Raw genomic sequence first — 16,062 nt, forward strand, 5'->3', positions numbered from 1 at the left:
TCTTTCCCGGTGTATTTTTTTTCCTCCTCTCCTTACTCATTCAAATGTACCTTTTATTCCTAAATCTCTCTCTTGGTTGTGGCACAGTCCTAATGTGCACCTGATTTAATGAGCAAGATTTCAACTCCTGTCCTTCTGTGTGTTTTCGCAGCCATGCCCGGTTACGCTGTATGTGCGCCTGCAACAGGTGTACATTTTGCATCTGTCAGAACTTCCTCAACTCAGACTTGCTGCAATCTGTAAAGAACAAACTCTTCACTGCAGTTCTTAACAGGTCCTTAACTTTATTTACTAGGTACCAGGTGTGCTTTTAAAATAAAGGGTGTCTTTGAAAAAGCAATTGGTAACCTTATATACTGCAGATTTTTCACTCCATATCCACTAAATAGGCCAATACTTTGATAATTGTTGTAGAATTATCAAACTCGGTTTAACTTGGGGGTTCTTTGGAGCTTAGTTCAGTCATTTTTTCTGAAACATTACCAATTTGGTTGTTGATTCAGGCGCTTTGTGATTGCAGAAATACTGTGCAGGAATTAGGACTGTGTTTTTAGGGAACTGCTAATAGACATTAAGTAGTGTCTACAAGTCTGTGTAATGTTTCTCACTTGAGACATTACAGGTTTGTTTAGTATTGATTAGAGGTAGTGCCTTTTAGATCCCAGTTACACAGATATTTTCATAAAGGCACAGCTAGACCTAAAACAGCATCATGTAACATATTACATATTTATAGTTGCTAATTTGATATTTGGGAGTTCATAGAATTTCTTTGTGTGTGTGTGTGTGTTATGCTTGGTTTACACAAAGAGTGGGCATTTTGTGTTAAAAAATAATCCAGTTCTTTTAACATCCAGTTCCTCTCAGAATGAAATGCAACATGTAAGAAGTGGTAAATGCTTAAACATTTGCATTTCCAGATACTTTTGGAAAAACAATTGGTAAAGAGAGATAACTGGTTTTCAGCATTGAAAACAGTGCTATAGCTTGTCCTGTGTGTACTGCAGGCAGTTTTTGACACACAGGATTTACTAACACCTCAGCACTTGTCATCTCACCCAAGCAAATGGGAGTTCAAACCAAACAACAATTGCAGTGCAGTGGTTCCATGCTCCATGGCTTGCTTGGAGGCTTAGATGGTAAATGTGTTTATTTGAAGGCCATGGTTGGAGTATCCTGACATACTGTTGGTCCATGGATGTTACTACTTGTTGCAAGATTTCAGATGTAGCTGCTCCATGTAAGAGTGTCTGTCTCCTTTAAATGCAAATGACACATGTAGGAGGTCTGCTGATACACCCACCTATAGGACTGAGCATTTGCCTTGTCAAATACCTCTTTTATCCAAGATACAAGTGTTAACTGCAGAGTGAGAATTCAAGGAAGGGTGAAAAACTCAGTAGCTTAGGATAAGACTGAATGAGTGAGGCTCTTCATGCTGCATCTCTTCTACAGCAGTCATTCCATAGACAGAAATCCCTTGAAACAGCAATCTTTGCATGTTGTCACTTTAAAACTTCATTGAGCAGTCACTACTAGAAAATTCTAGCTCTTCATTCTTGAGGCTGAAATCACCTCTAACACATCTTCATGTTTTGGAACTGGTATAGGTTGCTCCATTCGCTGTTGTGGTTTGTTTCTCTATTGTATGGGTTTTTTTGAGTCCTGCATTAGACATTGAACTTCATTCCTCTGAGTCAGGATCTCAGGGTACTGAAATCTTTTTTTGAGGTTTGGGATGCTTCCACACCTTATCACTAGGGAGTCTGAAACAAACATAGGAATCCACTACTGCCTAAAAAGCCTGTAGTTCAAGATGAGGAGAATTCTGCATAAACACTTCCCTCCAGAAAGAATTATTTGCTAGAATCCCCTTGTCTCTCAGTCACTAGGGTTTGTTCCAGGTTTCCAGCATGCTCACTTCATCTCACCAACTCCCTAACCAAACACCTTGCTGCAGGTTATTTACCATTCAGCATGTGAGCTGCTGCATAACTGCACATACGATAGAGCTGGAATACCTTTAAACAAGAGGGGCCATTGTAAGCACAGGAGGGTGGAGATGGATTTCTATCCATTTAATGATGTGTGATTAGATTAGAGAAAGTATTTGGATCAAGAAGGATTTTCTGATTCAGTTAGTTTCTATAAGTTCTCTTATTTTGCCTTTACAAGTACTTACTGTTAGGTCAGATAGTTGGGCAAAAGTTAGAAAACTGATGGGAGAAGGAGGTTTTTCACAAATACTTGATTCTCCTGATCCCCTCCTATTCCCTTAGGCTGTGGAAGCTTTTCAGGTAAACTGAATTTTTTCACACTGGACCCGTTCTTGTGCCCTTTGTTGCTAAGTAACCCCTAAACACTGTTACCAAGGCACAATATAAAATCCTATTTGAATATTCCCACCGTAGTAACTAAAGGAAGAACGTTGCCTCTGTTGAACTGATAAACTTGTTCATGCCCCACTCAGTTCCTCATCTGTGGATAAACTTCAGGGGCTCACCTGAGAGTTACAGGCTGTCAGAAAGGCAAGTTCAGCTTGGAGACTGCTGTGTTGGTTTGAACTACCCAGATTCACATTTCATTGGTTCTTTGAGGAAGGAGACACAGCATTCAAAGCACTGGACATGCATGTATGAGACATGTTCATATCCTGTAGTATTTTTATAGTTTTAATTTCTTCTTTCCTTTAGGTGTTCACTTATATTTGGCTGGCTGGCACCCTAATCTCTTTTTACTACATTGTTTTACCAAAAGCAGGATTTTTGCTTTTGTTGTTCTAACCTTTTCTTGAATGATGAGCTCGGATATTTGACTTTTTTTTCCCTTGGTTTCAAATCATCCATGATGCCTTTTGCTTGTATAGTAGTGGTATTTTTTTCTGTCAGCTAAGTTCATTTCAAAATATGATGATCCTAATGCATGAGAATTGTGTTGTTCTGCAAGGAGACTTCTCAGAGGATATTTTCTTTCTAAAGTTTTTAAAACATGGAGGAATTTAAGTGAAATTATACTTTCATATGAAACCTGGTTGTTTCAAGAATTATTAGTAAGGTTTTGCTTTCTGTGACAACCTTCCTTCTGTGAAATTAAAGTTAACACAATACATTTTTGTAGTATTTTCCTGTAATAATGGTAAAGTTCTAAGAGTATAATCCAGGATTTACCTTTCACTATGTGCAGTGTACACAGTTGTTTTTTGGTTTTTTTTTTCAAAACTTGTATATTGCCATTAAATCTAACTGCAGAAATCTATCTCTACACTTAGGTGTCCCCCAAAATAGGACGTTGCTAAATGACACTCCCAAAATTATATTAGGACATTAGAAATTGCTAATTTATTTTTCTCCTTCTCTAAGCTGTTTGATGCCCTAGACTGCATAGAAATTTGCAAAGCTATGTTCCCTGATTTCCTTCTAAACAGAATGTAATGAATTGGCATTTTACATCCATTTTGAGGTTCTGTGGATAACAAGATGCATTTGGAGCTTTTCACATTTTAGATGACTAATGCATGGGGGAAAATTCTAACTGCTGGACTTAGTTTGCATCCTAGGAAAACATGTGCCTTGAAGGGAAGCTGCAGGAGCTCGTGCAGGTTACATGATGCTTTTGGAATTCATTTGCTTATATTTAATGCTAAGAACCTTTGTCAGAGCAGGCTGCTGCATGAACTTGTTTTGAGTTCTGCTGTGAGTAGCCATGTGAGCAGCCTGTTGGACTCAGCAGTCTGCTTTTAAAATGCTTTGGAAGTTACTATAGGAATGTTTCTGAACTTCTCTATTTAAGGATAAACCTTCCCAGACATGGGAATTATTCCACTGTGACCTAGGGAAAAGAGTCAGCATCAACCCATAACTCAGCAGTTTTCTGTGTGTAGCCATGGCAGGCATGCTCAGTTAACTTCTTAGCAAGTGCATGTGAAAAACTTCTTGTGAGTTGTTAAAATCTCTTGAAAAAAAAAACCTGTTCAGATTTCAAAGATCTTATTCAACAAGTGACAAGGTATTTGGCTCACTCTTAAGAGTAGTTTGAATAAAAACCCACCATTTTTTTCTTTATTTATTTCCAAAATGTGCATTAAAGTCTGAATTTTGTGCCAAAGGCGAGATTTCTAGACTTTTGTATGTGTGGAAGTAATTGTATGATTAAGTACACACAGCAGCCTGTCTTATTATCAATAAGCAAGAGTTTCAAGTATAGCTTAATTTATGGAGTCCTGACTACTACTCTCTGTGTGTAAAAGTGCCCATCTATTTAGATATTTTACCCTTGGAGAAAATACTTTTTCGAATTCAGGGTTACTCTCTTACTAACAAGGCAGTAAAAATTTCCACCACTGGTGAAAATTAGTTTCATAAACACAACTAGGCTGAAAAAAAGTTTGAATGTAATTTTTTGAAAAGGTGGAATTTTTCAGTGTGTATTGAAAAAGGATTTTGTGCATTGTAGCCAGCTTCATGTCTAGGAACCTGCACTAGAAACAAATATTGATCCTTTTTTATTATCTCAGATTTTTTTTTTGTTCCTTTAATGGCAGCTAAACAATATTAGAGATTAAAGTTGTAAAAATGGATTTTATGACAGCATAAGGAACATTGAAAGAGGAAAAATTGGATGTTCATGAAGCTGTAAAGCAGTTAGACATCCATAATGTTCTGAATTTCAGTTAACATTTAAAACTTTGGATTTTCAAGCTGAGACATTTGGAGTAGATTTCCTTGAGGTTGTAGAACAAGTCCCTGTCTCGAATTAGTTCCTTATTTAAATGAAAGAGTCTGCTATTGTTAGGCTTAGAAAAGGGATCAAAGCCAATTTAGTCTCCCTTTAGACATTACAAGAGGATTTTTATCATGACTGAGAACATGTTAATTGTTTTTAGAAGGATGAAGCGTGCTCAGCAATTTTCTTGCGTTCTATTAAATATGGACATGTGCAAAACAGGGCAAACTATAGATCGGAATCAGAAAATCTAGATGTGAGAGATAGTGCTTTATGAAGCAAGTAAAAGTATTAATTTGCAATTTAAACATACATTTGCATATTTAAGGGGATGGAGTTTTAAAATAGTTGGGCATTTGAATTTACCAAATTAAACTGGAGACTTGTTACTTAGACAAATACTCATCCAGCAGTAGAATAGGTACTGTGTACTATCCAACAGAACTTGTAATATAATCAAGTAAAATCATAGTACCTACAAGTGATTCATTTTACATACACAGATTAGTTTTATAATTTACAGATCTGAAGACAAGGATTTTACAGCCTTTTACTTAAAAATGACCCCAAACTACCACTGTAGTGATAAAATAGTCTTTGAGTTCTCAACAGTAGTGAGATCTCATCAGTTTTACAGCTGATGTGCATATATGGTGCAGGGGTATTGCAGTGTCCTGTGGGACACATGGAAGTTGAAGCTGTGGAGATGGAGTGGGAAGAGAAATCCAGTTTCTTAAACAGGTTTCTTTGTCCTTAAAGCAATGGCATTTAGCTACATGAAATCATACACAGCTTATTAAAAGCACAAACGCTGTTTATTTCTGGTTTTCCCCGAGCACTGTTTTTAGCAACTGCGCAAGAATCAGGGGCTAGGTGGCTATAAATCAGAAATTCTCTGGGCTTTTTGATTTGAGAGGGTTGCTGTTGTTGAGCCATGCAATGAACTGCACTGTGCATGTGTGTGAAAAGGTTAAGAGCCTACCTAGCTGAGGTGGGGGCCATGCTGTTAGCAGACGAGGAGAGCAGGATTATGCAGCAGGTGCACGCCGTCCACTCTGTAGAAGATTCCATCTTCATGGAGTCATCTCTTGGTCCACGTTTGCTTGAAGACAGGTAAAAACAGCCAAACCCAGGTGACTTTGCCATTGCATTTTCCCTTTCTATCCCTCAGCAAGCCACTTGACATCCAGTTTGCAGAGACTTTGTCAAAACTAGATGTAGAAAAACTAATGCTTGCAGGAATTCTTGGATTTGGTCTGTTCTATAACCCAGCAAGACATTCTTACATAAGATCAGGATTTTTTAGACTAAAGAGCAGCTGTGTGTGCATCAAAGAGCCTGTTCTTCAGCATGTGGTATGGCAGAACACTGATTAATTATCTGGCTGATACGGCTCCTGCGAATGTCTACTAAAGTATATCCAAAACTGGTTTTGTGTGTTTTGATAGCAAGTAGCAATTCCTGCTCTGTTAAACAGTTTGTGAGCTACAGCTCTGCAGTTCTCACTCTATGAACTCCTGTGTGTGCTTAGGATCTCTGTGCTCCTTTACTTAACCCTCCTGCAGCTTCACTGAGTAGCCTGTGGTGATTAACAAATATAAAATATGTAGGCTAGTGAAGTTCTATTCTGAGTTATATCTCTAAAGTAAACAAACAAAAAATAAACTTTACTATTGTTTAGGAATTTTCTGTGCTTTGAATTATGGCATTTATGATAACTTGTTTTAAATGGTAGCTCCTGCTTTCTGGTAAGCTGTCATACTTCAGACTGCTGTCGAGGGTGTTTAACTGAGCATGTTCACAGACTTCTTGCAATATTTGGGAGAGTTGGGTCATTGCCTGTCTCTACTGTCATGTGAGATGTGGCTTTTCTGTCATACAGTCACTCCATACTGTCTTTTTCTGTTGGTGCCATCATCACTGCTTGTTTCACTTGCACTCTCTCTTAGCTTTCAGCTTGGTGTTGGATGACTGTTTCTGTTGCTGTTCTTGTGCCTACTGGGAAGAAAGGGATTAAAAAATGGTTTGATTCTAGCTTTTGGAAAAATATTACTTGCTACTTGTCAGTAAACTTTTTTGGGGGGATAGAAAAAGTATATATTCAACAGGACTGGGAAGTTTTTCATGGAAAAGCAGAAACAATAAAGTCAACATTTAGAAAAGAAAGAAAGAAAAAAAGGATTTTGCTGGACAGAGTTGTTCTCGCTATGAGTTATTAATTATTTGTAGCTATTTTTGTTTCATTTTCCTGAATGCTTGCTTGTACTCGGAAAGGAGACACCCTGCCCTCCCCACATCCATGAGTCATTATCAGCTCCTGCATTTCTCCTCAGCCATGTGAGCGCACTGACTTCAGGGAGATTGGATGTGGTCAGGGCTGAAGATGAAATCCCGAGCTTTAAGAAAAGCAAAATGACTGTAAAATGCTAATAAGGCTGAATTGTGAGCTGTTTGCCTGTGACAAGTGTAGTGATGAATTTCCAAAAGCAGAGTAGTTTTGCACAAGCTGTCTGGAGTTCGTGTCATGGAATTAACCTGGTTTTGTATATGTGTTAAATTTCAGGCATGTGACGCAAGCAGACCTCAAGAGCTCAACGTTCTGGCTGCGAGCAAGTTTTGGTGCTACTGTGTTTGCAGTTTTGGGTTTTGCCATGTACAAAGCACTACTAAAGCAGCGATGATCTGAGAAGAAGCACATCTGGCCCTACCAAATAAATAAATAAATAAATAACCACTTTTATGTACATTCTGAATGCTTTAAATTCTGCTAGAAATATTTATATATGCAGAGTTACTTTATTAATATTTGTAATTCATGCATAAGATTATTTTAAATTATAGCTCTAACTACAGTATTGTGTAATGTGTGGAAAAAAAGGAATTGCATCTTAACTGCCAGCTAAAATGGCTTAACTTGTGAGGCCAAAAGGGAATTTGTTGTAAATAACTTGTACATATTAAAGCAAGTAAGACATTACTTCGCAAAAACCTATTCAAAATACCGTTCTTAGATGTTCACTATGGTGACATTCTAGTGTATAGGTGAAATTCATTTCCAGTAGAGTAGACTCAACTCAAGGATCATATTTCCTCAAGGATTGCTTATTTATTTCACTTTCATCTGAAGTGACTTCATCTTTTTGGACTGTAAGCTATACCAGGCAGAATTTGTGATTTTCATTCATATTTTTAACTGATGAACAAACTTGCCCCTCTAATAATGTATTTCAGGAATGAGTTACCTTTGCTGTCCTGGCCTATGATTTTGTATTTTACATGACCAGTGACATATTTAGAGTCTGGTTTTCCTTTTAAAAGGAAAAAAAAAAAAAAGTAAACTTTGAAAACTGCCAGGTCAACTTCATATACTGTATGTAACCCGTGTTTTTCATTTTTCACTATGTTGTGTTTTACAGCCCTCATGAATCAAGACGAGCAGATTTTGTATGTTATAAACTGTTATAATTTGGAAAGTGTTGCAGTTTAATTTCTCACATCTGTCAGTCATACTCATTGGAAGCTGTGTATAAGAGAAAACTACAATAGTACACAGTGCCTATTCTACTGTAGTATATTAGTTGCATGGATCACAGTGCATTCTGTAATGGGCTAGAAAGCTATAGACACAGCTTTTTTAACGATCAAGTAAACCAAACATTAAATTCCTCGTGACAAACCTATTTTTCCATTGCTGGCCTTTTCAAGTATTTCAATAAAATAACTGTGTACTGTGTCTGTGTTTTTCTTTTCTTTACCTTTCTGTGCCCCAAAAGGTGGAGTTTAACAGAACTTCATCCTTTATGTGAATTGTTGCTGCTGGTGCCCTCACTTGTTAGCAGTTACATGTCTCAGCAGTGTAGTTTCTCTCATGCATCCATTAGAAGTTTATTTCTGATTTAGATCAGAAACCAAAGTGCCTTCTATGATACTTTAAAGCTAAAATGCAAATAGTTAACCATGAATTTTATATTTACTGTTGAGTAAAAGACTGGGAGAAAAGACCAAATAGTTCAGCGGGGTTTTGGATTCTGTGGCCAGTGAATTGGTGAGTATTTTCGTGCTGATTAAACAGGCTCCAGCAGTGTCCAGCAGTTCCCGAGGAGCTGTGAGCTCAGTCCCGGGATGCTCCCGAGGGAATCCCCCGAGAGATCCCCGGCCCGCCTGGGAGCGGCCGCCAGGGGGCGCTGCCGCCGAGCTCACGGGGCCGCGCTGAGCCCGGGACCGGCGGGAGCGGGAAACGGCCCCGTCAGCCGGCCCGGCCCGGGGGGAGCGGGAGATCCTGCATGGAAAGGCCCCGTCAGCCGGCCCGGCCCGGGGGGAGCGGGAGATCCTGCTTGGAAAGGCCCCATCAGCCCGGCCCGGCCCAGGGGGAGCGGGAGATCCTGCTTGGAAAGGCCCCGTCAGTCCGGCGGGTTCTGCCGCCCCCTGAGGGAAGCGCCCCTGTCCTGAGGCGCTGCCCGCCCGCCCTCACGGCCCGAGGCGGTCAGCGCAGGTGAGGCACGGAGAGGATCACTGCCTGCTTATATAAAACAGGCCTTCCACCGTGGTTTGGGGACAGGAATTTTCTTAGGCAATAGCATATAAGTCTTGCTATCCAGCTGTGCTGTGGCCTCATCCAGGCGGGTCATCGGTGTTCTCTGAGGGAGCCTCGGTGCCACTGGCCAAGCCCTCCTAGATCCTGTGAGGATTAGAGTTATCGTGAGGGGAAATTCTTCTCATGAAGTATATAACGAATGTCCAAAAGTTATCTACTGCAATTAAGTGCTGGGAAGAAGGAGCAGCACCCTAGTCCACTTACTCTCAGCAGTGATTTGTTTTCTTTCTTTTGGTGCTGTCAGTTTTCTAACAACTTCTTTCATTGTATTTTCCACAACCAGACTCAATTTCTTCCTGCTCAGTCTGATGAGTGAATTGCCTAGCCATGGTGTAAAGTCACTGAGAGGACAAAGACCTTGATTCATCTTCCTTGGAGACACATCCTTCACCCCTCAGCTTTGACCTCTTGTCTGAAAGCTTGTCAGTTCAGGATTAATAGTAAGCAAGACTTGGTTTTATGTTGGAAATTAACCTTGAGTTACTAATTGGTCTCCATTTCAAACAATTCCTTTGTTAGGAATGAACCTGTGCTGTGATCCCAGTAAGTGACAGGTAAAAACAAGCAGACACATCTTGAAATACCACAAAGCTGACCTAGTAGGAGAGCTCCCTTTTAAGACAGCTGCCCCAAAAAGGGTTAATGGCAGATTTAATTATTTTCCTAACTACAGCCAAAAAGACAATTCAAACCGGGTGCAGCCAATGACAGTTACTATGGCAGAAGAGGGCTGCAGGTGGAAAGACTGGAGTGCCTTTTCAGTTCTGGACTTGGAAAGTTCTAAGTACAACATGGAAGAGAGAGGGTCAGGAGGATGGTCTTTCAACACAAGTCAGAAATCACAGAACACGTTGGACTTTATTTTTTCTCACTATTCCTTCACTTCAGGAGGGAGAGTACCCTTGAGTCAGGGAGAAGCCAAATGGTAGGATCTATAGTCTAATTCATATTGGTTCTGAAAGGTAAACTTGTGTTGTCCCAGCACAAGGAGTATGATGCTCAGAGAGTCCTTCACCACTGTTACCTTTTGGACTTGAGTTTAATACCCTGTCTCAAACCATCTATGGTCCTTAGAAGTTTTTAGCTTTTTCATGAGTCTGAAGAGGTTAATCTGACAGTTAATCTGATCCAGTTCCAGCTGTGTATGTGCTATCTAATTTCCTCCTAAGGTTGTGTTTGTGTGCAGCATTTTGGGGTTTTGATCCAAAATGCTGCATTTTCCTTCAGAAGTTGCCTCCCAGGTCTGGCCAGCTGGCTGAGCTCTGGTATGGAAATCAAGCTGGGTAGGTTTCTCCACATAGTTCAAATAGTCAGAATTGGGAATTTTTGTAAAAGCCCTTTGGGGCTACTTTGGGTGGAGAAAAGACTGGTGAACAAACTCTTTAGATTTGATCCAGAGGGCTTAGCTGGCAGATGTTGGCTGGGTCCCTACTTTGAGGGGGGGTTATTGCATATTCATGAGCTGACCTTTTGAGCCACTTTCAATGCAGGGAGGATGCACATCTACATTTTGTTTGCAGTATTTGGAATATATGTTACCTATATGACTGTGAAAATGGGTTGGGGTTTATTATCTTAAAACTTTGCTGTCTGTATTTTGTCTGAAGTCCTTCCTTCCGTCTACATCTGCTCTGGGGTGGCCCAGAAACCCCCCAGTTTATCTAGCAATTACTGTCTCCCAAGGTAGCGTCACCAGGGTATGCAGTGGGGAGAAATGACATTCTAAATTAAGAGACTCTCACACACTTGCAAGATGATAATTTGTCTGTAACAAAACTCCTCATTAGAATACTGTTAATTTCCTTTCTGTGACAATTATAGCACAGCACTAGCTCATATGTGCAATGTGCAGAGATATTTCCCTGAAAAAAAAAAATCATTACCACTGGTGAAAAACAGTCCTTAGAGGAGAAAAATTAACATGTAATTTTGCAGCAATTTCCAAATTTAGTGGGAGTTTGGTGTTAAGGTAAGGAGTTTTGGGGCTTCTCCCTGTTGATTGCATTCATGTTAGACTTCACAGTTGGCATTTTCCCACTAGCATCTGGAATCAGAGATGATACAGTCCCCAACTGAGTGGAACCTGTTACCCCTGAAATTCAGCTCATTTATTCTCTCTTTACTCTAAAAACTTGCTTCCCTCCTCCCTACAGACATCTTTAAATGACTGCTGTTTCTTTCTGTTGGCATAGCATATTTTTGCTTATCCATCTGTTTTGAAGTTTTGATGAGGTTTAGTTTTTCAATCAAAAAGAGATTGTTTGTATAATCACTGTTTAGTGCCTGGAATATTTTGGCAGGAGTGGTGTTGTGTAAGTGAAGTGGGTTAGTGCTTCTCAGAAGGGCTGGATTTGATATCCTGTTCTTATCCTTCAGGAGAGCAGGCTGGACAGGCTCTAGACCAGTGAAAAATGGCTCAAGGAATTCCCTTTAAATGTGCAGAAGGTCTGCTGCTTTTTCACTTACGTCATTAAGGAGACAGAAGCCCTCTTTTTCATCAGTTGCACTGAAGACCTCAGAAGAGCTTTTATTTTGTTGTCATTTTCCTGTCTGAATCCTGATCTAGAAAAGTTCTGTCCCAGTCCAAAGGTCCTGGTTTACCTCTCTGCTATGCTCTGCTACTGTAGGATGGAAGATCCTGCTCCTTTCCCAGAGGTATTCCAGCTGGATTCGTTTTACTTTTGCTTTTTGTTTTTGTGGTTGGTTGATTTTTAAACAGATTGTAGAGAAAAGAGGGACTTCCAGCTTGGTTCTGTACTCTTGACTGAGGTGTGTCTGATCTGGTACTGGACCTTTCCATCAAGAAAATATGGCCTGTGGTGCTGGACTCTGCTCTGACTGTGCTCTGTCTGGCTTTTAGCAGAAAGCAGAGGTACTGGCACCATGTGGATCAGCCTGGCTCTGCTCGCCCTTCCCCCTTGCCAGCCTGCTATTTCTGTACTTGATTGGAAGAAGCTAAAACTGCTGGATTTTTGCCGGCACTCAAGACATTCCTCAAGTTCCTAATCCAGGCTCCAGATGGTTAAATCACCCATCCTGACATACAGGAACAAATAATTATAGTACAAGATGTAAACCCCACACCAGCCCCTCACGGTGAGACTCTGGGACAGAGAAGTCGCCTGCAGAGAGCCCCGATGAACCGGCACGTCTGGTCCCCACGGCGGGCAGGAGGGCAGGGCTGGAAGCGGCTGGAAGGGGCTTCCCGGTGCCGGCCACGGCCGAGCCTCCGCGGGTCGCCCAGTGGGAGGCGGTGCCGGCCATGGGCAGGGGCCACCTGGCGCTGCTCCCCGCGCCGCTGCCCAGCCCGCATCCTCGGACGTGCCGCAGCTCCGGGCTCTGCCTCCGAGAGGCCCCGGGGCTCCCCCCGCGCCGGGAAGGGCGGACCCCCGTCCCCGGGCGATGGCTCGGGGGAGGCGCCGGCCGTGCCCGGGCCGGGGGCACCGCCCGGCCGCAGGGGCGGGAGGCGGGGAGGGGTCACTGCCCCGGCCGGAGCTCGGCCGCCGGGATGCCGCCCGCCGGCGCTGCCCGCGCTAATTGGATGTTCAGTGGATGGAGGATTTCCTCCCCTCCCGGCTGCGGGAGTCATGAAGGCAGGCTCGGCTGCGCTTGAAAGTTTGCCAAGCAGCAGCTAGGTTTAATTTCTTTAAGGATCTGGGGAGAAGGGGGGCGGGGGCTGGAGGGGACCGTTTCCAAGCATGGGAGACAGGCTGCCGGAGCCTCACGCCAGCTCTTCCCCTGCTGTGGCTGCCAGCTCGGAGGCGGAAGAAATCGAGGTGCTGGACTCCGAGGATGTCCTACCTATGGCCGCAGAGGATGTAAGTTTCCTTTGCGCGGTATCTTCTCCCCTCTCCCCTGGGCCGGGATAATCGGCTCAAGCTATTAATAGCTGAAGCCCGGGATGGGCATAGGAGCGGGGCCGGTGACCCTGCGGGACGAGGGAAAGCCGCCGTCCCCGCCGCCCTCCCGTCGCCCTACGCGCATCCCGCCGCTGGGTGTCTGCGGGCTCCAGCAGCCGCCGGGCTGGCTCCGTCCCCGGGGCAGCATCTCCCGTCTCTCCAAGCTCCGGCGGCCCGGACAGGCTCCCGGTTCGCCGGGTGCCCGCGTCCGGTGGGGAGATGCCGGCGGGTGACGGCTGGCCGGTCAGGGGCAGCGGACTGCGTACGCACGCGACTCCGGAGCCAGGAGAGAGGCTGACACCTTGGCTCGAGGGGCTGCCAGGGGACAGAGAGCTTCTCCAGAGTCACAGCCACCCGGAGGGTGACAGATGTGAAACGCTCCTGCTTTCGGGAGCTGCTCCCTCTTCCAGCCCCCGATCAACAAACAGACGAGTAAGTTTTCTCCTCGGCTCGACAGGGCTGATGGCTTCTCTCCACCGTCCGAGCTTTGATGGCACGTGAGGGTGGGATAACTTAGCACCGGCTCTCTGCTCACCCAGCCCAGAAGGACGCGAAGGGGTCCTGCGCGCTCCAGATCTGCTCCTGCCCTGCTGAACGGCAGTGCCTGCAGAGCTGAGGCAGTTGTTCTGCATCTGCCGGACCCGGAGGCAGGAGCTCGCCGTGCACCTGTCTGGGAGGGAGTGAACGTGAGAGATCCTGCATTCCTGGTGCATCCCAGGACTGCTCACAGCTCTCCTTCCCAGCAAACTCGGCTGGGATGAGGACTGCAAAGTGTTTGCTCAGTCTGCAGCGGTAAGTGCAGAGTCTGTTCCAGCCTGTCAGACATAAAGCAGAGATACTAAACGTGTTTCTGAAGTGGGCTCTGGCTCAGGTATTGTACCACTATAAAAGTGACACTTGGGAGCTGAACCTCCAGCAGTGGCACATCCCCTTGGCCCTCTCTACCTTTTTGATGGTGCTGAAGGAAGCTGCCCAGGAATGCTGAGGGACAGAGCCTGCTCTTCACCCCCCAGCCTTTCCTTCTGAATCACCTAGAATTCGTTTGCTGTTGAATTTTCCTCCCAGAGGGTAGCAGAGGAAATGCAGTTGCTTGCTAGAGCTGCATTCCCCAGTCTATGTTCCTGAGCACAGTGCAGTCAGGAGGGAGCGTGTGATGCAGTTTGACCTCTGCTACAACACTGCCAGACAATCCTAAGAAGAAATGCCTGACTCAGGGGCGTGTGTAGCTTTGACTTAGAAAGGGTGGCTTTCCAGGAGCTTTTACAGTCCAGGTTTCCAAACCCCAGTGCTTGCTTACATCAGACTGTGACCTTTTCTTCTCTGACAAATTTTGTGCTTGTCTGGATGGTCCTACAAGAAAGATTTCCTGTTGTGATACACGTGGGCCCCTTGGAGTTGCTCCAGCCTCTACGCAAATGCAGCCATTAGCAATTCAGTCCTGCCAGGGGGCCCAGGAGATGCTGAAATGCTGAGTGCCTGGCAGGATTAGGCTCCTGGGACAGGAGCTGTCCCTGATGAAATCTAGATTCTCATCCCAGTTCTGCTGCTGCCTTGCTGTTTGACCTTGAGGTAGGACAGCTTGGATCAGATCCAGCTTACAATGTCTCGCCATTACTTGCATTGTTATTTGACTCTGGTACCTTGTTTTCTATAATCAACAAAACTAAACCCAGCAGCTGCACTGGTTATGGGAAGCTGTTGAGACCTGGCAATAGATGATGTGACAGAAGCCCGAGGTATCATGTATCATCTACAAGTCAGAAAAGCAGGAAGTGGTGTAAATGCCCTCCTTCTACTCTGCCAAGATTTCCTGCTGAAACAAGCAGGCTAGAGAGCATCATCTCTGAAAATTTCAACTGCTCTGTGCTACTCTGTGCCCCCTGAGACCTAACTGGGGCTTGATTTTGTGTTGTTGCTATTACATCTAAAAGCCTGATGGAAGTTCTCTGGCTTGGCCAGCAAGAACTGACACAGGGTCAGTTCTTTATGTGTTATTAACCACAAAAATACAACGTAGTGGAGGTTTGGCTGTCACAGCCTTGACAGTGTATAACAGCTCAGCTGTGATGTCATTGTAGCTCTCAGAGTGGCATTCCATAAAGCCAGGATTCAGGCAGTCCCAAAGTGTTCAGTTTAAAGTGCTGGGCTGATTTATGATGATAAATGGGAACTTATAAATGGAAAGAGACATGGAGAGGAGGCAAGCCACCAACTTAACAATAAAAAGGAATTCAGTGGCCTGATACTCCACTGTCTCTCCACTCAGTTCTGCTTTAGATTTGTCTACCATGTGAAAGGAAATGTTCTTCCAGGACTAGATAAGACCAGATTTCTGCTTTGCTAATAACACTGCGAGGAGATTAGCTTCTAGGAGTCTGATAGTTGTTGCTTTACTCAATTTGTTTTTTCCTGGGAAGGTGAACAAGGAACAAAAAAAGATGTGGTGCTGAACAGCACTTCAGACAATGGAGCTGGAAATGTGCACATGCGCAAAAGTTTCTGGGGATCCTAAGCCAGTGGTTACCCCAGTGCTGCCCCACTGTCTGTTGCTGTCTTCTCAACTGGCCCCTAAATCGAGGATAGATGAGATCCTTAAACAATTCATTAGGAATTTCTTCTGTATCATTGGACAGTGAGGCAGCAAGTCTGGGTCAGGGAGGTGAGCTGACATCAGTTGCTCTCCAAAGTATAAATCAGAGCCAGTTTCCAGCTTATTTTTTCTGTTTCCAAGTGACAAATACTCGTGTAGTGTTCACATGGTTGTGAACATTGAAGTGGAGCTTCCTCCTATGCAGCATTTTTAAGGCAGATCTGATAGAACAAAATATGTGGGGTAAATCCTTGGAG

General features: G+C 43.7%; 2 protein-coding genes and 1 long non-coding RNA gene across 28 annotated transcripts in view; 2 read left to right on the forward strand and 1 right to left on the reverse strand.

Annotated features, from left to right (window-relative positions):
- Positions 1-8,455, forward strand: part of RHOT1 (ras homolog family member T1) — a 25,700-nt gene extending 17,245 nt beyond the window's left edge. For 2 of the 6 annotated variants that reach the window (XM_023938754.2, XM_023938755.2), the window contains exons 19-21: positions 152-274; positions 5,692-5,835; positions 7,286-8,455. In XM_023938754.2, coding sequence (XP_023794522.1) covers positions 152-274; positions 5,692-5,835; positions 7,286-7,403 — 385 coding nt within the window. In that variant the 3' untranslated portion in view covers positions 7,404-8,455. The remainder of the gene's footprint in view (positions 1-151; positions 275-5,691; positions 5,836-7,285) is intronic. The other 4 variants (XM_023938756.2, XM_086857417.1, XM_023938757.2 and 1 more) reach the window with 2 other exon arrangements.
- LOC147649822 (uncharacterized) lies at positions 5,515-13,180 on the reverse strand. The gene is made up of 2 exons (XR_015278055.1): positions 13,118-13,180; positions 5,515-6,720 (listed from the first exon to the last, which is right to left on the reverse strand). It is a non-coding gene; the product is annotated as an uncharacterized LOC147649822 (long non-coding RNA).
- The window catches only part of RHBDL3 (rhomboid like 3), a 65,696-nt gene continuing 58,556 nt past the window's right edge, over positions 8,923-16,062 (forward strand). For 4 of the 21 annotated variants that reach the window (XR_015278050.1, XM_086857438.1, XM_086857439.1 and 1 more), the window contains exon 1: positions 13,421-13,647. Coding sequence is in view for 12 of the 21 variants with exons in the window: in XM_086857438.1 (XP_086713564.1) it covers positions 13,435-13,647 (213 nt within the window). In the remaining 9 variants the exon portion in view is untranslated. Of the gene's footprint in view, positions 9,215-9,599; positions 10,242-12,784; positions 13,135-13,420; positions 13,648-13,754; positions 14,008-16,062 lie in introns of those variants that run through there. The other 17 variants (XM_086857429.1, XM_086857433.1, XM_086857444.1 and 14 more) reach the window with 13 other exon arrangements.

This window comes from Cyanistes caeruleus, chromosome 19 (genome assembly GCF_971803275.1).
Source record: "Cyanistes caeruleus chromosome 19, bCyaCae1.hap1.1, whole genome shotgun sequence".
NCBI classification, from domain to species: domain Eukaryota; kingdom Metazoa; phylum Chordata; class Aves; order Passeriformes; family Paridae; genus Cyanistes; species Cyanistes caeruleus.